At 49.3% G+C, this 25454-nt stretch overlaps 1 protein-coding gene across 1 annotated transcript in view; it reads right to left on the reverse strand.

The window, feature by feature from the left end:
* nin (ninein (GSK3B interacting protein)) overlaps window positions 1-25454 on the reverse strand; it is a 162069-nt gene that overhangs the window by 49957 nt on the left and 86658 nt on the right. Inside the window, exons 7-15 of the mRNA XM_055641229.1 lie at window positions 22202-22342; window positions 21053-21220; window positions 20013-20149; window positions 14693-14833; window positions 13398-13572; window positions 12176-12286; window positions 10978-11067; window positions 6514-6652; window positions 1778-1944 (exon numbers count right to left, since the gene is read on the reverse strand). Coding sequence (XP_055497204.1) covers window positions 1778-1944; window positions 6514-6652; window positions 10978-11067; window positions 12176-12286; window positions 13398-13572; window positions 14693-14833; window positions 20013-20149; window positions 21053-21220; window positions 22202-22342 — 1269 coding nt within the window. The remainder of the gene's footprint in view (window positions 1-1777; window positions 1945-6513; window positions 6653-10977; window positions 11068-12175; window positions 12287-13397; window positions 13573-14692; window positions 14834-20012; window positions 20150-21052; window positions 21221-22201; window positions 22343-25454) is intronic.

The raw sequence follows: 25454 nt of genomic DNA on the forward strand, positions 1-25454 counted from the left end.
ACATGCATGAGCACACACGCACTAACACGCGCACACACAAAATCATGCACACACACGCATGAACACACACACGCACTCACACACACACACACACATGCACACACACGCGCACTTGGACGCATGCACACGCACACGCTCACATATATGCACGCACACGCATGCACACGTACATACATGTACGTGCACAAACGCGCGCACATACACACGCACGCATGAACACACACGCGCACAAACGCACGCATATACACACGCACGCACACACACAGGCATGCACACGTGCACACACACTCACGTGCACACGCAAACACGTACACACACAAGCATGCACACGCACACTAGAGCACACACCCGCACGCCCACATTTCCAGCTCTTCCCTATCCATCCCAACTCCAGGTCCCCAACCTCTGCCTGATGCACGAGTCAGAAAGATCGGGTCGAAGAATATCGCACAATAATGAACCAGAAATGAAACAGATGGTATTCTCATCAATGTGTTGCACTGCGGAAAAACTCTTAAATGGAGTCACTAGCGCGGAAACAGGCATTTTCAGCCCAAAGCATCCATGCTAACCAAGCTAGCTCCACCTCCCTGCACTTCGCCCATTTCCCTCTAAACCGTTCCTATCCACATCCAAATTATTTTAAAATATTGTTATAATGCCAGCCTCAACTACCTCCTCTGACAGCTCGTTCCATACACCCATCACCCTCTGTGTGAAAAAGTTGTCCCTCAAGTGCCAATTAAATCTTTCCCATCTCAAACCTGTGTCCTCTGGTTCTGGATTCCCCTATTCTGGGTAAAAGACACTGTGCATCCACCCGATCTATTCCCCTCATGATTTTTATACACCTCTGGAGGATCGGCCGGCAGCCTCCTGCGCTCCGAGTCCTATTCTGCCCAACCTCTCCCTATAGCACAGGTCCTCAAGACCTGGCAATAGCACTGGAAATCTTCTCTGCAGACTTTCCAGCATAAAAGCATCCTACTGTAGCAGGGTGACCAAAACTGAACACAATACTCCATGTGCGGCCTCACCAACTGATCTTAACCGTTACTAAGTAAACTAACATCGACCTGCCAAACCGCTAGATATCAAAGGAGGAAGGAATCTGACCCGATGAGATGTATAATTTTGCTGACATTTGTTATTGTGCCAATCTGATTCTGGATTGTTGACCTTTATAACAAGAGGAGTCGAGTATAGGAGCAAAGAGGTCCTTCTGCAGTTGTACACAGCACCAGTGAGACCACACCTGGAGTATTGTGTGCAGTTTTGGTCCCATAATTTGAGGAAGGACATTCTTGCAGCGTAGGTTTACAAGGTTAATTCCGGGGATGGCGGGACTATCTTATGCTGGGAGAATGGAGCAGCTGGGTTTGTACACTCTGGAGTTTAGAAGGATGAGAGGGAATCTCATTGAACCATATAAGATTGTTAAGGGCTTGGACACGCTAGAGGCAGGAAACATGTTCCCGATGTTGGGGGAGTCCAGAACCAGGGGCCACAGTTCAAGAATAAGGAGTAAGCGGAACATTTAGAATGGAGATCAGGAAACACTTTTTCTCACAGAGAGTGGTGAGTGTGGGAATTCTCTGCCTCTGTGGAGGCCGGTTCTCTGGATGCTTTCAAGAGAGAGCTAGATAGGGCTCTTAAAAAATAGCGGAGTCAGGGAATATGGGGAGAAGGCAGGAACGGGGTACTGATTGGGGATGATGATCACATTGAATGATGGTGCTGGCTCGAAGGGCCGAATGGCCTCCTCCTGCACCTATGGTCTATTGGTCACAATGACCAGCGATTCAGTTTCCAGTTCACTTGCCTTTTCTGCAATGTCGGCTCTCAGAGTTAGGACTGCCTGATGATGCTGTTCCTTCAGCTGTTCGATGGCCATTTCTGTTTCCAGACTCAGGTTTAGTTGGTTGCATTCCTCCAGACCCAACGCTGGAACACAAGGACACAGAATCAGACACCCGAGAATGATTTCGTGTTGCTGTTTGTTTCTTGTCATGGAGCCATTCATGACAAGAAGACTGCTCACTCGGAGCAGTCTTGTACTCATCTCCCCCCCCCCCCCCCCCGGACACTTATTATTTATTTTTTATTCAAATCGTTTGCTATGTCGCTCTTCAAGGGAGATGCTAAATGCATTTCGTTGTCTCTGTACTGTACACTGACAATGACAATTAAAATTGAATCTGAATCTGAATCTGAATCTGAATTCCTTCTCTCCAGGGTTGCTGCCTGTCCCGCTGAGTTACTCCAGCATTTTGTGTCTATCTTCGGTGCCAACTAGCATCTGTGGTTCCTTCCTACACACACCATCAGCTCACCGTGTTCATGCCGAACAAGTTGGCATAGTGTTCAAGAAGGAACTGCAGATGCTGGAAAATCGAAGGTACACAAAAAAGCTGGAGAAACTCAGCGGGTGCAGCAGCATCTATGGAGCAAAGGAAATAGGCAACGTTTCGGGCCAAAACCCTTCTTCGGACTGATGGGGGGTGGCGGGGAGAAGAAAGGAAAAAGGAGGAGGAGGAGCCTGAGGGCTGAGGAAGGGGGAGGAGACAGCAAGGGCTAACAAAATTGGGAGAATTCAATGTTCATGCCCGCAGGATGCAGACTCCCCAAGCGGAATATGAGGTGCTGTTCCTCCAATTTCCAGTGTTGCTCGCTCTGGCCATGGAGGAGACCCAGGACAGAGAGGTCGGACGGGGAATGGGAGGGGGAGTTGAAGTGTTGAGCCACCGGGAGGTCAGGTTGGTTATTGCGGATCGCCCAACCTCCGCTTGGTCTCACCGATATAGATCAGCTGACATCTAGAGCAGCGGATGCAATAGATGAGGTTGGAGGAGATACAGGTGAACCTCTGTCGCACCTGGAACGACTGCTTGGGTCCTTGAATGGAGTCGAGGGGGGAGGTGAAGGGACAAGTGTTGCATCTCTTGCGGTTGCAACGGAAAGTGCCCGGGGAGGGGGTGGTAGGGAGGGTAGGGAAGACTTGACAAGGGAGTTGCGGAGGGAGCGGTCTTTGCGGAAGGCAGATATGGGGGGAGATGGGAAGATGTGGCGAGTGGTGGGGTCACGTTAGAGGTGGCGAAATTGACGGAGGATTACTTGTTGTATGTGACGGCTGGCAGGGTGAAAGGTGAGGCATACTGGGCTGGTATAATTTTCCTGCATTTGACCCATATCCCTTAAACCATTCGGTTCAGTTTAGTTTATTGTCACGTGTACCGAGCCACGGTGAAAAGATTTTGTTGCGTGCTAACCAGTCAGCGGAAAGACGACACATGATTACAATCGAGCCATTCACAATGTATAAGGGAATAACGTTTAGTGCAAGGTAAAGCCAGCAAAATCCGATCAAGACTGAGAGCCACCAATCAGGTAGATAGTAGTTCAGCGCTGCTCTCTGGTTGTGGTAGGATGATTCCGTTGCCTGATAACAGCTGGGAAGAAACTGTCTTTGAATCTAGAAGTGTGCATTTTCTATCCAAATATTGGTCCAAATCTATCTATCTATCTATCTATCTATCTATCTATCTATCTATCTATCTATCTATCTATCTATTTCTATTAATATATAAAACTCAAATCCAACCGTCCGCCTGCAGTACGGATCCCTTCCTGCCTTTTGATTTGTTGACGGCTGCTCCTTCCTATCAGCTTCCAACACACTTCGAAACAAAATTGCAAGACAGGAACACTGAACTTTTCACTGCTGCAGCAGGCAGGGGAGGTGCAATTGAGGGAGGCAGGGGAGTGCTGGAAACTTACATTTGGCAACGGCTTCAGTTCCATTGGAGGAGACGGGTGCATGGTGGAATATTGGGTTGGGGGAATCACACCATTGGGGGAGCAGACCCAACGGGTCTGCACTTGGTCTAGTGTCCTTTAAAAGTCACAATTGTATCTTCTTCTACAACTTCCTCTGGCAGCTCGATCCAGATTTTTTTTTAAACTACCCTCTCAGTGAAGAGGTTGCCTTTTAAATCTCTCCCCTCTTAACTGAAGTCTGTGCCCTCTAGTTTTAGAATCCTCTACCCTGAGAAAAGGACTATGCGCGTTCTCTTTATGCATGTCCTGTACTAGATCAAGTTAAAATGAGGCTACGTTTATAGACCACGGTCCACAGTACCTGTATAGATACAAGATAAAGAGAATCACGTTTAGTGCAAGATAAAGTCCGGTAAAGTCCGATTAAAGATAGTCCGAGGATCTACAAATTATACGTGTCTGAAGAAGGGTCTCGACCCGAAACATCAACATCATTCCGCTATCCCGCTGAGTTACTCCAGCATTTTGTATCCACATTTATCGACAATTGTTCTCAACAATATTAATATTCCAACATCTCTTTGCTTTGATTTTATAACCAATCAACTTTCGATTTAATAAATAACTAAAAATTTAATTAAAGGTGGCGCAGCGGTAGAGCTCCTGCCTTACAGCACCAGAGACCCGGGTTCGATCCTGACTACAGGTGCTGTCTGTACGGAGTTTGTACGTTCTCCCCGAGGGTTTTCTCCAAGATCTTCGGTCTCCTCCCACAGTCCAAAGACATTACAGGTTTGTAGGTAAATTAGCTTGGTATTAATGTAAATTGTCCCTAGTGGGTGTAGGATAGTGTTAATGTGCGGGGATCGCTGGTCGGTGCGGGCTTAAGATTGTTAAGGGCTTGGAAACGCTAGAGGCAGGAAACATGTTCCCGATGTTGGGGGAGTCCAGAACCAGGGGCCACACAGTTTAAGAATAAGGGGTAAGCCATTTAGAACGGAGACGAGGAAAAACTTTTTCTCACAGAGAGTGGCGAGTCTGTGGAATTCTCTGCCTCAGAGGGTGGTGGAGGCTATCAAGAGTGAGCTAGATAGGGCTCTTAAAAGACAGTGGAGTCAGGGGATATGGGGAGAAGGCAGGAATGGGGCACTGATTGGGGATGATCAGCCATGATCACAGTGAATGGCGGTGCTGGCTCGAAGGGTGTCTCAGTGACCCCTAGAGCTATGCCAGATTGAGATTCGTCTCCTGTTAGGGTCCCCCGTGCTGGACGGGTCGAAGGGTAGAGGCGAGACTAGGAGCGATCCACTGGTCCTCCAGGTTGGAGTTTGAGCACAGGGCTCGCAACCCTGTCTCGTAGAACACATATGTTACGGAAACAGCAACTGAAGGAGTCGACGCTACTGGGCGGAGGACCTTTGTGGCTGCCCTACATGCCAGGTGACATAATAGGCAGTAAGTAAGTAAGTAATAGCCATGTCCCACGGTACGAGTTCATTCCAAGAGCTCTCCCGAGTTTGCCCTGATTCGAACTCGGAGATTTACGGTGACGGCCGCTCGTCGGTACTCGGGGCTCTCGTGGACATTTTTCATCACGAGTCTTCCCGTGTTTACCTGCCGTTAGCGAGTCTTCCCGAGTACCTGCCGTTAGCGTTACAAGCCGCTAAGAGACGTCCCCGAGCTTCGACGTACCCGCTACGTTCATTCTCCGTGCTTACCACGAGTTTGATTTTTTTTTTAAACTCGGGAGAGCTCTTGGAATGAACTCGTACAGTGGGACAGGGCCATTAGTGATTAAAGATAATCTGAGGGTCTCCAATGAGGTAGATGGGTGGTCAGTACCATTATAACCATATAACAACCATATAACCATATAACAATTACAGCACGGAAACAGGCCATCTCGGCCCTACAAGTCCATGCCGAACAAATTTTTTTCCCCTTAGTCCCACCTGCCTGCACTCATACCATAACCCTCCATTCCCTTCTCATCCATATGCCTATCCAATTTATTTTTAAATGATACCAATGAACCTGCCTCCACTGGGAGCTCATTCCACACCGCTACCACTCTCTGCGTAAAGAAGTTCCCCCTCATATTACCCCTAAACTTCTGTCCCTTAATTCCGAAGTCATGTCCTCTTGTTTGAATCTTCCCTATTCTCAAAGGGAAAAGCTTGTCCACATCAACTCTGTCTATCCCTCTCATCATTTTAAAGACCTCTATCAGGTCCCCCCTTAACCTTCTGCGCTCCAGAGAATAAAGACCTAACTTATTCACCCTATCTCTGTAACTTAGTTGTTGAAACCCAGGCAACATTCTAGTAAATCTCCTCCGTACTCTCTCTATTTTGTTGACATCCTTCCTATAATTGGGCGACCAAAATTGTACACCATACTCCAGATTTGGTCTCACCAATGCCTTGTACAATTTTAACATTACATCCCAGCTTCTATACTCAATGCTCTGATTTATAAAGGCTAGCATACCAAAAGCTTTCTTTACCACCCTATCTATATGAGATTCCACCTTCAGGAACTATGCACGGTTATTCCCAGATCCCTCTGTTCAACTGTACCATTCTCGCGTTGGTGATAGGATGGTGCAGTCGCCTGATAACAACTGGGAAGAAGCTGCCTTTTAATGTAATATCCTGTAATGCGTAGCTACGAGCAACAAAATGGGGGAACTCCAACAAACGCTGGATCTCTTGCCCCAGCATGAAGGCTCGTTACCTTCATCACCGTCTTCCACATCGCTCTTGCACTCCAGTTCCTCCGACAAAGAAGGTTGTATCAACTGCTGCAGGCGTTTCCCCGGTGCCTGATCCGCCTGTAATTGTGACTGCAGCTCGTCCACCCGGTCCTGGAGCTCCTGCATTGAGCACACAATGTAAAGTAAGTAAGTAAGTTTATTGGCCTAGTATTCACATACAAGGAATTTGCCTTGGTGCTCCGCCCATAAATAACAACAAGGCGTACAGTGACAGTTACGAATGACTCAGAAAACACTAAAGATTAATAATAATAAAACATTAATGATAAAACACCATTGATCAAGCATGTGAACCAACAAAATACCAGATCAAAGGGTGGCTACAGATTTTTGGCTGTTGAGTAGAGCAACTACTCGTGGATAAAAACTGTTTTTATGTCCGGCTGTGGCAGCTTTGACTGTCCGGAGTCGCCTTCCAGAGGGAAGTGATTCAAAGAGTTTGTGGCCAGGGTGAGAGGGGTCAGAGATGATCTTGCCCGCTCGCTTCCTGGCCCTTGTAGTGTACAGTTCATCAATGGAGGGAAGGTTGCAGCCAATAACCTTCTCTGCTGATCAGACAATTCGCTGCAGCCCCCAGGTGTCGTGCTTGGTGGCCGAGCCAAACCAGACCATGATGGAGAAGGTGAGGACAGACTCTACGATGGCCGTGCAGAATTGGACCATCATTGCCTGTGACAGATTGTGCTTCCTCAGCTGCCGTAGAAAGTACATCCTCTGTTGTGCCTTTTTGACTGTGGAGTCGATGGTAGCCCCCCACTTAAGGTCCTTGGAGATGATGGTACAGACTGAGACCCGCCGCTCGTGGACGGACTGACGCAAAACGCACAGCGCTGGAGGGAGCTCGACGGGACAGGCAGCGGCTGTGGAGGAAACGCTCAGACGGCCTTCCAGGTCGAGACTCTCCTTCAGTCTTGTGGGAGGAAGCTGGGATTGAGAGTTGAAGGGGAACAATGACCAGCAAGTGATACGTGGAGGAAGGAACTGCAGACGCTGGTTTACGCTGAAGACAGACACAAAAATCTGGAGTCACTCAGCAGGTCAGGCAGCATCTCTGGAGAGAAGGCCAAGTTGACGTTTCGGGTCACATCTGAAGAAGTGTCTCGACCCGAAACGTCACCCATTCCCTTCTCTCCAGAGATGCCGCCTGCCCCGCTGAGTTACTCCAGCGTTTTGTGTCCATCCCCGGGAAGTGATAGGTGGATACAGGTGAGGGGGGGGGGTGATCGTCAGATGGGCGGGGACAGTGGCAGGGGCCAGGGGGGAAAGAGGTGACAGAAGGGGAGAGGGGGGGGTGTGAAGTACAAAGCTGGGGGAGGGAGATGGGTGGAGGGGGTCAGAGGGGAGGAGAAAGGGCCTGTCCCACTTGCGTGTCATTTGCGTGTAATTTACGCAACATCATTTACGTGATGTGCGAATGGTGCGTATTAAGGTGCATGGTGGCGTAGGCAGTCACGCGCGGTCGTGCGCGGTGCCCCAGGATTTTGGGATGTACAAAATCTTCGCGCGCCATCTCCGTGACGCGCAAATGACGCCCGAGTGGGACAGGCCCTTAGGAGGTTCAGTTTCAGTGTAGTTTATTATCACATGTACCGAGTGGGAGGCGGCTGATCGGGAGGTCCAGGCCGCTGAGGAGGAGGATGTTCACCGTCGGGGTTCGGCGTCGGCGTTCCACCAGCCCGGCGTGAGGGCCTGAGCATCGGGCCGCCCGGGGTGGCGACTGCGGGTGCTCGGAAGGCCCCGACCACGGGTGAACATCTGGGAAGATCGGAGGGGAGGCTGGCTGGACTATGGTGCCTTCCTCACCTTGGTGCCACTGTGTTATGTTGTGTCGTGGACTTTCTGTGTCTGTGCTTTTTTTTTAAATTCTATTTTATTTTTAATATGTTTTATTATTTATTATTTTTTTATTTTTGTGATACTTTACTGTAAAGGGAAATTCATTTTGTTGTCTCTAATTGAGACAATGACGATAAATTTGAATACAATACAATACAAAAAGCTTTTTGTTGCCTGCTAACCAGCCAGCGGAAAGACAATACGTGATTACAATCCAGCCGTTTGCAGGACAGTTTAAAGGGAAATTGGGGAGACTCGGGATGGGTGGTGAGCGTACAGCAGAGGGGGAAGGAGCAGAGTGACTGAGGAGAGTCAGATGGTGGGAGAATTGGGAACGCACTGGGATTGAGGGCAGTGGGGGAGGAAGGCTTGAAATCTGAGAATTCAGTGTACATTCCGCTGGGCTGTCAGCTGCCCAAGAAGAATAGGAGGTGATGCTTCCCCCAGTTTGTGTGTGCCTTCACTCTGGCAATGGAGGAGGCCCAGGAGAGGAAGGTTAGTGTGGGAATGGGAGGGGGAAGGGTCGCGTCCTGAAACATCGTCAGTCCATTCCCTCCACGGATGCTGCCTGACCCGCTGAGTTCCTCCAGCAGTGTCCTCACGGGCAGGCTAAGATGCAGGCTAACAGATCAGACCCTGGTCTATGATCCCATCCCAGGGATTGCATCCAAGGCATGGCTGCATTCCTAAAGCGCCCGTTTGCCCCCACCCCCCCCCCGGGCCGCGCGACATCGTGCGCAAAGTCCGGCGCCCCGTCCAACTCATGAACCGATGATCGGCCGTGAGAAGGAGGGGTGGTGGTGTCGGCGGTAAGCGAAAGTCCGAAGGTCGGACAGCTGGCCGGGCTGCCGACTGATGGAGCCACGGGCGAGGCGCTGCTGCTGCACTCCACGGGCTGCACGACATCGGGACGGGTGAGGCGGGGCCAGATGCGGCGCTCCAACCCGACAGTCCCCTCGACAAAATGCCGGAGTAACTCAGCGGGACAGGCAGCATCTCTGGAGGGAAGGAACGGCTGATGTTTCGTGTCGAGACCTTTCTTCAAAGTGAAAGTCAGGGGAAAAGAGATATCTAGAAACATAGACAATAGGTGCAGGAGGAGGCCATTCGGCCCTTCGAGTCAGCACCGCCATTCATTGTGATCATGGCTGATCGTCCCCTATCAATAACCCGTGCCTGCCTTCTCCCCATATCCCTTGATTCCACTAATAGAAACATAGAAAATAGGGATGTTGAGAGAGAAGCAGGGATGTTGAGAGATATAGAACAAATGAATGAAAGATATGCAAAAAAGTAACGATGATAAAGGAAACGGGCCATTGTTATAATCTTATAGAAACATATAAAATTCTTAAAGGATTGGACAGGTTAGATGCAGGAAAAATGTTCCCGATGTTGGGGGAGTCCAGAACCAAGGGTCAGTTTAAGAATAAGGGGTTATACCATTTAGAAATGAGAAGGGAAAAACTTTTTACCCAGAGTTGAAAATCTGTAGAATTCTCTGCCACAGAAGGCAGTGGAGGCCAATTCACTGGATGTTTTCAAGAGAGAGTTAGACTTAGCTCTTAGAGCTAAAGGAATCGAGTGATATGGGAAAAAGCAGGAACGGGGTACCGATTTTGGATGATCAGCCATGATCATATTGAATGGCGGTGCTGGCTCGAAGGGCCGAATGGCCTACCCCTGCACCTTTTTTTTTAATGTTTCTATGTTAACTGTTTGCTAGGTGAGAACGAGAAGCTGGTGCAACTTGGGTGGGGGGCCAATGGAGTGCGAGGGAATGCAGGGGTTATTTGAAGTTAGAGAAATCAACATTATACCACTTGGCAGTAAGCTGCCCAAGCAAAATAGGAAATGCTTTTCATTTTGCATTTGTTGAAACGGGGCCATTGTTGAGTCCTATTACCCTAGCTCCAACGTTGTCTTGTTCAGTCTCATTGTTTGTAACCCATTTTCACCTAGCCTGCAGCTAATAATGGCCTGTTTCCGTTATCATCGTTCCTTCTTTGCATATCTTTAATTCATTTGTTCTATATCTCTCTACATCACCGTCTATATCTCTCGTTTCCCTTTCCCCCTGACTCTCAGTCTGAAGAAGGGTCTCGACCCACAACGTCACCCATTCCTTCTCTCCAGAGATGCTTTTCCCTGCCACAGAGGGCAGTGGAGGCCAAGTCACTGGATGGATTTAAGAGAGAGTTAGATAGAGCTCTAGGGGCTAGTGGAGTCAAGGGATTCAGATTCAGATTCAGATTCAGATTCAGATTCAGATTCAATTTTAATTGTCATTGTCAGTGTACAGTACAGAGACAACGAAATGCATTTGGGAAGAAGGCAGGCACGGGTTATTGATTGGGGACGATCAGCCATGAATGGTAGTACAGGCTCGAAGGGCCGAATGGCCTCCTCCTGCACTTATTTTCGATGTTTCTATGCTGCCTTCTCCGCTGAGTTACTCCAGCATTTTGTGTCTATCTTCGGTGTAAAGGAGCATCTGCAGTTCCTTCCCACACTATCTTTCCCAGGTGTGTTTGGGCACAGTTTGCAGCCCACTGTTTCCCAGCCAGTACAATCCCCACATTACTGACCCTGAGCTGCTGTTCATAGACCTCTCGCAGCCGTGACAACCTCTCCTCCTGCAGGAAGAACTGGCCTCCCGTTGGGTCCATGTCGCCAAACTGTGGGACGACAAAGGCAACACCTTACCTTAATATCACAACATTAAATAGAAACCTATTTGTCCATGCGCACAACTTTCACCGAGTCATAGAGGACTACAGAGCACAGAAACAGGCCCTTAGGCCCAACGTCCATGCCGCCCAACATGCAGCAACTACACTAGTCCCGCGTTTGGCCCAGATCCCTCTAAACCAAGAATTCCCAACCTGGGGTCAATTTACCCCCAGAGGGTACATTTGCTGATTGTGGATTTGTACATATTTTTTTTCATTGACTGTGACTGTGTTTGGTTCTGGTATCTGTTCATCATTAGTTGATCATAAATAACTGAAGTAACATTGTTATGTGGCTATTAAAGTTGCCAGGGGTAAACGGGACGGAATAGGTTGGGAACCCCTGCTCTAAACCCCATTCTTATGTCCATGTACCTGCCCAAGTGTCAGGATGAATAAAGTCGAATGTAGTACGAACTGAGGGGAGAAACCAAGAGGATAAAGGGCTCTGTCATTTGACTGCCATTCATCCCTCTCCCACCCCCCTCCTCCTTGCCCCTCTCCCCCCCCTCCCCCCCTCCCCCACCCCTCCCCCACCTCTCCCCCCCCCCCACCACCACCACCTCCCTCCCTCCCCCCACCCCTCCCCCCCCCCATCCCTCCCCCCCACCACCACCACCCCTCCCTTCCCCCGCCACCTCCCCCTCTCCCCTTCCACCCCTCCCCCACCACCACCCCTCCCCCCCCCCCGCCACCCTCCCTTCCCCCCCTGCCAACCCACCCCTCCCTTCCCCCTATCAACCTACCCCTCCCCCCCCCCCACCACCCCTCCCTTCCCCCCACCACCCTCCCTCCCCCGCCACCGCCTCCTCCCTCCCCCCCCCCCCATACATTGTGGGCTGTTCCTGTGCTCTACTGTTCTATTAAACTTCTGCAAACGCATATTAAGGGACTGGGGGGGAGGCGTCGCAAAGGAGGAGGGGGGGAGTGGGGGGGGGGGGAGTGGGGGGGGGGGGGGGGTGTGGGTGGGGGTGGAGTGGGGGGGTGGAGTGGGGGGGTGGGAGTGGGGGGGGTGGAGGGGGGCGGGTTCGGGCAAATCTCAGCGGCCGACTACCTTCTCTTTTAAGACGGCCTCCAGGTTGCTCTGCAGCTTCTTTGCGAGTCTCTCGGAGTCAAACAACCTCTCGGAGTTTTCCAGAAGCTCCTTCTCCAGCCGACAGTTTTCCTTGGAGACAAGAAGAGCCGGGTGAACAACTCCGAGTTTTTTTAGCGATGTCCAAACACACACTTCCCGCAAAGAAGACTTGAACGCAAGGGTGAACGCTGCAGGACACGACATTGGCTTGAGATATTGCGTATGTACATTCAATACTTGATCATTGAGAAAAGCAGGGAGTTGAGGGATTACTACGGTAACCCCTGATTTAGGTGGTCGGGGATTTATTGATTCAGGAACTTTATTGATTGAATGGGATTGATTGAAAGATAAGAATGTGCGCGCTCTCCCTGTGATCGACCTCATGTGTTTCCTCTCACGCTCCAAAGACGTGCAGGTTTGTAGGTTAACTGGCTTTGTTGAAAATTGTAAATTGCCCCGAGTGTGACAGTAAACAATAGACAATAGGTACAGGAGGAGGCCATTCGGCCCTTTAAACCAGTACTGCCATTCATTGTGATAATGGCTGATCATCCACGATCAGTACCCAGTTCCTGCCTTCTCCCCATATCCCTTGACTCCGCTATCTTTAAGAGTTCCATCTAACTCTCTCTTGAAAGCATCCAGAGAATTGGCCTCCACCGCCCTCTGAGGCAGTGATCGCTGGTTGGCCTGATTCCACGCTGTATCTCCAAATCTCTAACGTCTGCAGATACGGCATGCTGCCTGGATTGGAGGGGATACGCTACAAGGAAAAGTGAGACAGTCTTGTGTAGGAAGCAACTGCAGATGCTGGTTTACACCGAAGATAGACATAAAAAGCTGGAGTAACTCAGCGGGACAGGCAGCATCTCTGGAGAGAGGGAATGGGTGACGTTTCGGATCGAGACCCTTCTTCAAAACCTGAAGGTGAAAGATAGACAAAAGTGCTGGAGAAACTCAGCGGGTGCAGCAGCATCTATGGAGCGAAGGAAATAGGCAACGTTTCGGGTAACGAGACCCTTCTTCGGACCCTGAAGGTGGAAGATCCTGAAGAAGGGACTGGATCCGAAACGTCACCCATTCCTTCTCTCCAGAGATGCTGCTGCCTGTCCCGTGGAGTTACTGCCAACAGGTTGTGTCTGAATGGGACAGACGCGGGTGCGTTTGCAAGGTACGCATTTGGTGGATATTTTGTCACCTTCACGGCCAGTGCCAGCCGGTCGCGGAGGAACCCTTCGTCTGCCTTCACTTTCTCCATCTCCTTCTCGAGCTGCAGCCTCTGCAGGCTGGTCCGCTGCAGGAGCTGCTCACTCTCCCTCGCCACGTCCGTCTTCAGGGCACACAGCCGCTTCTGGTGCTCCTGCTCCACCTTACTGAACAAACAACAAGGACACAGATAAAGGCTCTCCGACACATTTCACAAATACACAAATAAGAATGAAGGGGCAGGCCAATTAGAACTGAGATGAGGAAAAAACTTTTACACCCAGAGAGTTGTGAATCGGTGGAATTCTCTGCCAGAGGCCGATTCTCCAGATGCTTTCAAGAGAGAGCTAGACAGAGCTCTTAAAGATAGCAGAGTCAAGGGCTCCAGGTTTCATAGACCAACATAACCAGGAAACATTTTTAATGTGAATTAAAAAAATAACTAAAATGGCCATAAATGAAAGGGTGCAAGATATATTTGGTTAGAATGTTGGACAGGTACAAGGACAGGACAGGTGGAAAACATAGAAAATAGCTGCAGGAGGAGGCCATTCGGTCCTTCGAGCCAGCACCGCCATTCATTGTGATCATGGCTGATCGTCCCCAATCAATAACCCATGCCTGCCTTCCCCCCATATCCCTTGATTCCACCAACCCCTAGAGCTCTATCTAACTCTCTCGTAAATCCATCCAGTGACTTGGCCTCCACTGCCCTCTGTGGCAGGGAATTCCACAAATTCACAAATCTCTGGGTGAAAAAGTTTTTCGTCGCCTCAGTCTTAAACGGCCTCCCCTTTATTCTGAGAGGGTGGACTCGCCCAACACGGGGAACATTTTTCCTATAGAAACATAGAAATTAGGTGCAGGAGGAGTCCATTCGTCCCTTTTTGGGGGGGGGGGGGGGGGGGTTTTATGGCCAAACATGGGCCGGTGGGACTAGTGTAGATGGCAACGCTGAAGGTAGTAAAGATGAGGGAGTGGGGGCCTGGGGAACAGAAGTCATTGAAGAGACAAAGGGGGGTGAGGTGTCTTAGACACAGGCAGTAGTAAAGATGAGGGAGTGGCTGTCTGAAGAAGGGTCTCATTCCCATTCCTTCTCTCCAGAGATGCTGCCGGTCCCGCTGAGTACTTGTGTCTATCTTGAGTGTAGATGGGAATGTTGGTGGATGTGGGGAGGTTGGGCCGAGTGGCCTGTTTCCGTGCTGTGTGACTCTGTGGCGATGCAGGTATGTTGGTGTGGGTGATTTATGGCGGGCATGTGGTTGCCGGGGAGGTGTGGAGTGGTACCGGAGGTTGCATTCGTTGAGGTGTTCTATCGTAGCGTGTCGGTCATCCACCTCGGAGGCCATCAGATGTTTCAGTTTCTCCGCCTTCTCCAAATCACTTCGAAGCTTCTCTTTTTCCCTTAAAACCTGATCAACACATTCCCTGGAGAAAAACAAAACAGAATTACAGAGTTACAGAGATAGGTTGAATAAGTTAGGTCTTTATTCTCTGGAGCGCAGAAGGTTAAGGGGGGACCTGATAGAGGTCTTTAAAATGATGAGAGGGATAGACAGAGTTGATGTGGACAAGCTTTTCCCTTTGAGAATAGGGAAGATTCAAACAAGAGGACATGACTTCAGAATTAAGGGACAGAAGTTTAGGGGTAATATGAGGGGGAACTTCTTTACGCAGAGAGTGGTGGCGGTGTGGAATGAGCTTCCAGTGGAAGTGGTGGAGGCAGGTTCATTGGTATCATTTAAAAATAAATTGGATAGGCATATGGATGAGAAGGGAATGGAGGGTTATGGTACGAGTGCAGGCAGGTGGGACTAAGGGGAAAAAAATTTGTTCGGCACGGACTTGTAGGGCCGAGATGGCCTGTTTCCGTGCTGTAATTGTTATATGGTTTATATGGTTATAATTGACATCCGTTCACTAAAGCACGCTTTGACCCACTGAATTTTGACACAAGAAGCATTTTACAGAAAGAGAATCATGATTTTAATCTCAACAGAGGGTCTGAGCTGTAGGGAGCGGTTGGGCAGGCTGGGTCTCTATTCCATGGAGCGCAGGAGGATGAGGGATGATCTTATAGAGGTGTATTATAACATCATGAGGGGAATAGGAGGGACGAAGGCACAGAGTCTCAGGTACATCGTTCCCTGAAGGTCGAGTCGCAGGTAGATGAGGTGGTTTTATAGACATTTGGCACATTGGCCTTCATCAGTCAGAGTATTGAACAGGAGCCTCCAAACCTTTCAACATGAGGGCGACATTATATATTTGGCACATTTTTGTGGGCAGTAGGAAAAAAAAGACAATAGAAAATAGATGCAGGAGTAGGCCATTCAGCCCTTCGAGCCAGCACCGCCATTCAATGTGATTATGGCTGATCATCCACAATCAGTACCCCGTTCATGCCTTCTCCCCATATCCCCCGACTCCGCTATCTTTAAGAGCCCTATCCAACTCTCTCTTGAAAGCATCCAGAGAATTAGCCTCCACCGCCCTCTGAGGCAGAGAATTCCACAGACTCACAACTCTCTGTGTGAAACAGTTTTTCCTCGTCTCCGTTCTAAATGGCTTACTCCTTATTCTTAAACTGTGGCCCCCTGGTTCTGGACTCCCCCAACATCGGGAACATGTTTCCTGCCTCTAGCATGTCCAAACCCTTAATAATCTTAGGTACACAAAAAAGCTGGAGAAACTCAGCGGGTGCAGCAGCATCTATGGAGCGAAGGAAATAGGCAACGTTTCGGGCCGAAACCCTTCTTCAGACTCCATATGCTGCTGCACCCGCTGAGTTTCTCCAGCTTTTTTATGTACCTTCGATTCTCCAGCATCTGCAGTTCCTTCTTAAACCCTTAATAATCTTATATGTTTCAATAAGATCTCCTCTCATCCTTCTAAACGCCAGAGTGTACAAGCCCAGCTGCTCCATTCTCTCAGCATATGACAGTCCCGCCATCCCGGGAATTAACCTTGTAAACCTACGCTGCACTCCCTCAATAGCAAGAATGTCCTTCCTCAAATTAGGGGACCAAAACTGTACACAATACTCCAGGTGTGGTCTCACTAGGGCTCTGTACAACTGCAGATGGAAAGAAATGTCAGTTTTGCTGTACGGGCTCGATCTTGGAGGGAATATTCTCGTTCCGATGCGCAAACAGGGATAGTGGATAGACAAGGCAGCCGATAGCGCCCGCAGGCTTGGGATGGACTTAGGTCACTCGCGTTTTCTCTGAATCGGAGATTGAGACGTCGAGAAAGCAAGGGGAAGAGTCGAGGCTCGAGCAGAGGAAAGTGGGAACTGGTTGGAAGCTGGCAGCGAGGGGGTTGAAGCGTTAAGGCGGTGAACGAGAGCAGGAAGCAGCACCGATACAGACACGATGCACCTGAGAGAGAGAGGTGAGCCAAAGGTCTGGCGGTGACTGAAACAAGGAATGATCTAAGTATTCTACAGGGAGAGAGACAGAGCCTGAACACAACAGGCTCCCATCTAGAACCGGGAAGAATGGGTTTGAACCCATTCTTCCAAAGATCTGATCCGAAGAAAACGAATCTGTTGTGTGGAGAGCAAATGCTGCAAACATGCTACAAATGATCTGAGTCGCCGGGCATTAGGACCCGGGGGAGCCCTGAGCTTGCTGTGGGCCGAATAAAATCTAAAGGTGGGCCGGATGTGGCCCGCGGGCCATAGTTTGGAGACCCCTGGTATTGTGCATAGACGTTGGGAGGTCATGTTGCAGTTGTATAAGACGTTGGTGGGGCTACATTTAGAATATTGTGTACAGTTCTGGGCACCATGTTATAGGAAAGATGTTGTCAAACTTGAAATGGTACAGAGAAGATTTACGAGGATGTTGCCAGGACTAGAGGGTGTGAGCTATAGGGAGAGGTTGAGTAGGCTGGGTCTCTGTTCCATGGAGCGCAGGAGGATGAGAGGTGATCTTATAGAGGTGCATAATAACATCGTGAGGGGAATAGATCGGGTCGATGCACAGTCTTTAATCCCAGAGTAGGGGAATCGAGGATCAGAGGTTTACGATGAAAGAAGAAAGATTTAAGAGGGACTTTGGGGATTTTTTTTCACTCAGAGGGTGGTCGGTATCTGGAACAAGATGCTGGAGGAAGCTATAGAGGTGGGAAACATTTTAAAGACATGTGGACAGATATACAGTGCCCTCCATAATGTTTGGGACAAAGACCCATCATTTATTTATTTGCCTCTACACTCCACAATTTGAGATTTGTAATTTTAAAAAATCACATGCGGTCAAAGTGCAAATTGTCAGATTGTATTAAAGGCCATTTTTATACATTTTGGTTTCACCATGTGGAAATTACAGCTGTGTTTATACATAGCCCCCCCCCCCCCATTTTAGGGCACCATAATGTTTGGGACGCAGGGCTTCACAGGTGTTTGTAATTGCTCAAGTGTGTTTAATTGCCTCCTTAACATAGAAACATAGAAAATAGGTGCAGGAGTAGGCCATTCGGCCCTTCGAATCTGCACCACCATTCAATATGATCATGGCTGATCATCCAACTCAGTATCCTGTTCCTGCCTTCTCTCCATACCCTCTGATCCCTTTAGCCACAAGGGCCATATCTAACTCCCTCCTAAATATAGCCAATGAATTGTCCTCAACTACCTTCTGCGGCAGAGAATTCCGGAGATTCACCACTCTCTGTGTGAAAAATGTTTTCCTCATCTCGGTTATAAAAGACTTTCCCCTTATCCTTAAACTGTGACCCCTTGTTCTGGACTTCCCCAACATCGGGAACAATCTTCCTGCATCTAGCCTGTCCACCCCCTTAAGAATTTTGTACGTTTCTATAAGATCCCCTCTCAATCTTCTATATTCTAGCGAGTACAAACCGAGTCTATCCAGTCTTTCTGCATATGAAAGTCCTGACATCCCAAGAATCAGTCTGGTGAACCTTCTCTGTACTCCCTCTATGGCAAGAATGTCTTTCCTCAGATTAGGAGACCAAAACTGTGCGCAATACTCCAGGTGTGGTCTCACCAAGACCATGTACAACTGCAGTAGAACCTCCCTGCTCCTATACTCAAATCCTTTTGCTATGAATGCTAACATACCATCCGCCTTCTTCACTGCCTGCTGGACCTGCATGCCTACTTTTAATGACTGGTGTACCATGACACCCAGAGCTCTCAGCACCTAGTCTTTCCATCACCTTTGGAGACTTTTATTGCAGTTTATCAACATGAGGACCAAAGTTGTGCCAATGAAAGTCAAAGAAGCCATTATGAGACTGAGAAACAAGAATAAAACTGTTAGAGACATCAGCCAAACCTTAGGCTTACCAAAATCAACTGTTTGGAACATTATTAAGAAGAAAGAGAGCACTGGTGAGCTTACTAATTACAAAGGGACTGGCAGGCCAAGGAAGACCTCCACAGCTGATGACAGAAGAATTCTCTCTATAATAAAGAAAAATCCCCAAACACATGTCCGACAGATCAGAAACACTCTTCAGGAGTCAGGTGTGGATTTGTCAATGACCACTGTCCGCAGAAGACTTCACGAACAGAAATACAGAGGCTACACTGCAAGATGCAAACCACTGGTTAGCCGCAAAAATAGATGGCCAGGTTACAGTTTACCAAGAAGTACTTAAAAGAGCAACAACAGTTCTGGAAAATGATCTTGTGGACAGATGAGACGAAGATTAACTTATATCAGAATGATGGCAAGAGCAAAGTATGAAGGAGAGAAGGAACTGCCCAAGATCCAAAGCATACCACCTCATCTGTGAAACATGGTGGTGGGGGTGTTATGGCCTGGGCATGTATGGCTGCTGAAGGTACTGGCTCACCTATCTTCATTGATGATACAACTGCTGATGGTAGTAGCATAATGAATTCTGAAGTGTATAGACACATCCTATCTGCTCAAGTTCAAACAAATGCCTCAAAACTCATTGGCCGGTGGTTCATTCTACAGCAAGACAATGATCCCAAACATACTGCTAAAGCAGCAAAGGAGTTTTTCAAAGCTAAAAAATGGTCAGTTCTTGAGTGGCCAAGTCAATCACCGGATCTGAACCCAACTGTGCATGTCTATTATATGCTGAAGAGAAAACTGAAGGGGACTAGCCCCCAAAACAAGCATAAGCTAAAGATGGCTGCAATACAGGCCTGGCAGAGCATCACCATAGTAGACACCCAGCAACTGGTGATGTCCATGAATCGCAGACTTCAAGCAGTCATTGCATGCAAAGGATATGCAACAAAATACTAAACATGACTACTTTCATTTACATGACATTGCTGTGTCCCAAACATTATGGTGCCCTGAAATGGGGAGACTATGTATAAACACTGCTGTAATTTCTACATGGTTAAACCAAAATGTATGTAAATGGCCTTTATTAAAATCTGACAATGTGCCCTTTAACCACATGTGATTTTTTTTCTATTACAAATCTCAAATTGTGGAGTACAGAGGCAAATACATAAATGATGGGTCTTTGTCCCAAACATTATGGATCCCAGTATTGGCAACTTTGTTAGCATAGATCATTTGGGCTGAAGGGCCAGTTTCATTGCAGTACAGCTGTGACTGTGTAACTGAAGAGGAACCAATCAACTTACATCAAGTGTCTAATCTCATTTTTGAAGGTGGCCAGGCCTGCGTGGTGGATGCCGTTCTTTGATACGAGGAGCTCATTCTCCAGAGCCAGGGTTAACTCTGACAGGTTCACCTTCCCATAGACGGCAAACTCCAGAGTCTGTAAACAGTGTCAGAACCGTCATTGTACAGGGACTGCTAGACCTCACACGCACGCACACACACGCACACACACCCCCACCCCCCCCACACACGCACGCGCATGCACACACACTCACGACACACACACACACACACTCACACACCCACACACACACACACACACACACACACACACACACACACACACACACACACACACACACACACACACACACACACACACACACACACACACACAGAGACACACACACACACACACACACACACACACACACACACACACACACACACACACACACACCACACACACCACACACACACACACACACCCACACACACAGACACACGCACACACACACCCCCCCCCCCCACACACACACACACACACACACACACACACACACACACACACACACACACACACACACACACACACACACACACACACACACCCCCACACACACACACACTCACGCACACACCCCACACACACCCCCACCCCCTCACACACGCACACGCATGCACACACACAACACACACACACACACACACACACACACACACACACACCCCCCCCACACACACACGCACACACATGCACACACACATATATACATACACACACACGCACGCACACACATATACGCACACACACACACACACATATATATACACACACACACACACACACACACCCACCCACACACACACACAAACACACACACACACACACACACACACCGCCCCACACACACACACACACACACACACACACACACACACACACACACACACACACACACCCATGTGCCCCACACACACACACACACACACACCCATGTGCCACACAGCCGTGCGTGTCTCAGACACAAACAGACGTTCAGCTCCGTCAAGGCGGTACCTTCAGGATCTCCAGGCCGTTGTCGATGCCTTCACTCTGCCAGGCGTCGAGGATCATCTCGGCCGAGGCGTGTCCCGAGCCGTCGTCCAGCCAGGAGAGGAGGCGCAGGCCGATGGTGCTGGTCAAGGTGGATGGGCAGGCCGTGCGGCGTCCACTCTCGTCAAAGGGCTGCCACGGGAACGCAGGGAGAAAACACAACGTGACGTGTGCTGCTCCCAACTCTCACATCCCCAGCAGTCTGCGGAAGGGTTGTGTCCCATTGTCTGTAACTCGTTCTCACTTGGCCCACAGCTATCAATGGCCTGTTTCCATTACTTTTTTGCAGATCTTTCATTCAATTGTTCTATATCTCTCCATATCACCGTCTATATCTCTCGTTTCCCTTTCCCCTGACTCTCAGCCTGAAGAAGGGTCTCGACACGAAACATCACCCATTCCTTCTCTCCAGAGACGCTCCCTGTCCCGCTGAGTTACTCCAGCTTTTTGTGACTGCCTTTGACAAAGCTTGGCACAAAATGCCGGAGTAATTCAGCGGGACCGGCAGCATCTCCGGAGAGAAGGAATGGTCGAGACCCTTCCTCAGACCGATGTCAGGGGAGTGGGTGGCACAAAGATAAGGAAGTGTACAGATAAGGAAGTGTAAGGTGTGAAAACAGGGCAAAGGGAATGGAGATCAAGGGAAATGTCGACTGGATCGTTGTTAGCTGGGAGGAGGCGACAACGAAGCAAACAGAGATAAAATGTAGCCGGAGACATCAGACTGGTCGGAGGTCAATTTACAATCTTACCAAGCCAATTAGCCTACAAACCTGAGCGCCTTTGGAGTGTGGGAGGAAACTGGAGATCCCAGAGACAATAGACAACAGACAACAGGTGCAGGAGTAGGCCATTCGGCCCTTCGAGCCAGCACCGCCATTCAATGTGATCATGGCTGATCATCCCCACAGGTCACGGGGGGAACGTACAAACTCCGTACAGACCGCATCCGTGGTCAGGACCGAACCCGGGCCGCTGGCGCTGTGAGGCAGCAACTCTACCGCTGTGCCATTGCGATCAATTTTTAAATAAAGCTTAAAGAAGCTTTGGGGCCTAAAATGAGACAGGAGCAGCGTGTTGGAGATGAGATGGTGACAATGTGAGAACAAGTACCTGCAAGGAATGGTGCCTCTTCAGCTGCCGGTAGGGAGTGGACGCCGAGGAAGGTGCTGATCTCTTAAAGATGCCATGAAGGAAGTCGTCGAGTCGCATTAGCCCATCCTGGTCCAGTTTCTGAAATATGTCATCGAGAAGCTGCATGGAGAAACAAGAAGGAACGTTAGCACTGTGGTACCTGCGGACAGGCGAGAACAGCCGCTTCCAGCATACAGCACCCAGCTCATCTCTAAAGTTCAGTCTGAAGAAGGGTCTCGGCCCAAAACGTCACCCATTCCTTTTCTCCAGAGATGCTGCCTCACCCGCTGAGTTACTCCATCATTTAGTGTCAACTAGCTAATAGAAACATAGAAACATAGAAATTAGGTGCAGGAGTAGGCCATTCGGCCCTTCGAGCCTGCACCGCCATTCAATGTGATCGTCCAACTCAGTATCCCGTACCTGCCTTCTCTCCATGCCCTCTGATCCCCTTAGCCACAAGGGCCACATCTAACTCCCTCTTAAATATAGCCAATGAACTGGCCTCGACTACCCTCTGTGGCAGAGAGTTCCAGAGATTCACCACTCTCTGTGTGAAAAAAGTTCTTCTCATCTCGGTTTTAAAGGATTTCCCCCTTATCCTTAAGCTGTGACCCCTTGTCCTGGACTTCCCTAACATCGGGAGCAATCTTCCTGCATCTAGCCTGTCCAACCCCTTAAGAATTTTGTAATTTTCTATAAGATCCCCTCTCAATCTCCTAAATTCTAGAGAGTATAAACCAAGTCTATCCAGTCTTTCTTCATAAGACAGTCCTGACATCCCAGGAATCAGTCTGGTGAACCTTCTCTGCACTCCCTCTATGGCAATAATGTCCTTCCTCAGATTTGGAGACCAAAACTGTACGCAATACTCCAGGTGTGGTCTCACCAAGACCCTGTACAACTGCAGTAGAACCTCCCTGCTCCTATACTCAAATCCTTTTGCTATGAAAGCTAACATACCATTCGCTTTCTTCACTGCCTGCTGCACCTGCATGCCTACTTTCAATGACTGGTGTACCATGACACCTAGGTCTCGCTGCATCTCCCCTTTTCCTAGTCAGCCACCACTCAGATAATAGTCTGCTTTCCATGTTTTTGCCACCAAAATGGATAACCTCACATTTATCCACATTATACTGCATCTGCCAAACATTTGCCCACTCACCCAGCCTATCCAAGTCACCTTGCAGTCTCCTAGCATCCTCCTCACAGCTAACACTGCCCCCAGCTTAGTGTCATCCGCAAACTTGGAGATATTGCCTTCAATTCCCTCATCCAGATCATTAATATATATTGTAAATAGCTGGGGTCCCAGCACTGAGCCTTGCGGTACACCACTAGTCACTGCCTGCCATTGTGAAAAGGACCCGTTTACTCCTACTCTTTGCTTCCTGTTTCCATCTCTTTCATTCTCTTAAAATCACAAGTTCCAAGTGCTCAGATATGAAATGAGTGCGAATTAGATTTTACCCTGATAAACAAGGGACACTTTTCCACACAGAGGTGGGTCCATGGAACGAGCTGCTAGAGGAGGTAGCGGAGTCAGGGGATTTGGGGAGAAGGCAGGAACGGGGTACTGATTGTGGATGATCAGTCATGATCACAGTGAATGGTGGTGCTGGCTCGAAGGGCTGAATGGCCTCCTCCTGCTCCTATTGTCTATAAAACACCAGGTGGCGCCACCATCAGTGGCTGCCTTGCCAACAGTCTGTCTGTCCTTTCTTCTTTTTGTTATTTTTATTATGTTTAGTATGTGTTAAAAAGTATGTTTTAGTTTTCCTTGGTTTGTTTTATGTGGGGGTGGAGTTGGGGGAAACTTTTTTTCAGTCTCTTACCTTGACGGAGATGCAATTTTTTCCTGAGTCGTATCTCCGTCCCCACTGCGGCCTAACATTGTGGAGTTGGCGGCATTTCCTGTAGACCGTCCCGGCGCTCCAAGCCGTGGGAGTCTGCGGGACTTTAACATCGCGGAGCTTGCGATCCTTTTGCCGGGGATCGAAGTTCAAACCGCGGGGCCTGTGGACTTTAACATCGTGAAGACCGCGGTCTCTGGTAAGAAGAGGCCGACTCGGGAGCTCCAGGAGAGAGTTTCAACTGCCCCGATGTGGGAGTTTCGATCACCCCGATGGGGGCTTTGATCGCTCCGACTGCGGATGGTTTGACTGCCCCGACCGAGAGGAAGAAACATAGGCAATAGGTGCAGGGGGAGGCCATTCGGCCCTTCGAGCCAGCACTACCATTCATTGTGATCATGGCTGATCGTCCCCAATCAATAACCCGTGCCTGCCTTCTCCCCCCCATATCCCTTGACTCCACTAGCCCCTAGAGCTCCATCTAACTCTCTTAAATCCATCCAGTGACTTGGCCTCCACTGCCCTGGCCTCCACTGCCCTCTGTGGCAGGGAATTCCACAAATTCACAACTCTCTGGGTGAAAAAACGTTTTCTCTCACCTTAGTCTTAAATGACCTCCCCTTTATTCTAAGACTGTGGCCCCTGGTTCTGGACTCGCCCAACATTGGGAACATTTTTCCTGCATCTAGCTTGTCCAGTCCTTTTATAATTTTATATGTTTCTATAAGATGCCCCTCATCCTTCTAAACTCCAATGAATACAAGCCTAGTCTTTTCAATCTTTCCTCATATGACAGTCCCGCCATCCCAGGGATCAATCTCGTGAACCTACGCTGCACTGCCTCACTCACAAGGATGTCCTTCCTCAAATTCGGAGGCCAAAATCCGGTGGCGCTGGTGCTAGATGCCTCCGCCTTCAGTCCGGTATTTTTTTTTTTTTTTTTTTTTTATGTTATGTTTGAAGTGTGTTTTTTGTGGGGTTTTTTTTGTCTTTTGTGGGGGAAGAGGGTACGTTAAGGGGGATACCGTCCTTCAGTCGCTTCCTGGAGAGGATGCGACTATTATTCGAGTCGCGTCCTTGTCCTCGCCCCCCCCCCCAGCGGCCTACCTACTGGATTGGCGCGGCCTTTCCTGCCGGGACCGACCAGAGCTCCAGCAGCAGTAGCAGCGGCTCAGCGTTGGATACATCGCGGGGCTGGCGATGCCTTACCGGGGATCACTGTATCGAGCCCCGGAGTGCTGGGCCTGCTGCACTGAATTCGCGGAGCTGAGGTTCGCGGAGCTTCCAACGCAGGTGGCGCTGATCAACAACGCGGAGTCCTGCGACCTGCGGATTCGGGAGCCGCGGACTCCAGTGGGAGGCGGCTGATCTGGAGG

Source organism: Leucoraja erinacea, chromosome 9 (assembly GCF_028641065.1).
Source record: "Leucoraja erinacea ecotype New England chromosome 9, Leri_hhj_1, whole genome shotgun sequence".
Lineage (NCBI taxonomy): Eukaryota > Metazoa > Chordata > Chondrichthyes > Rajiformes > Rajidae > Leucoraja > Leucoraja erinaceus.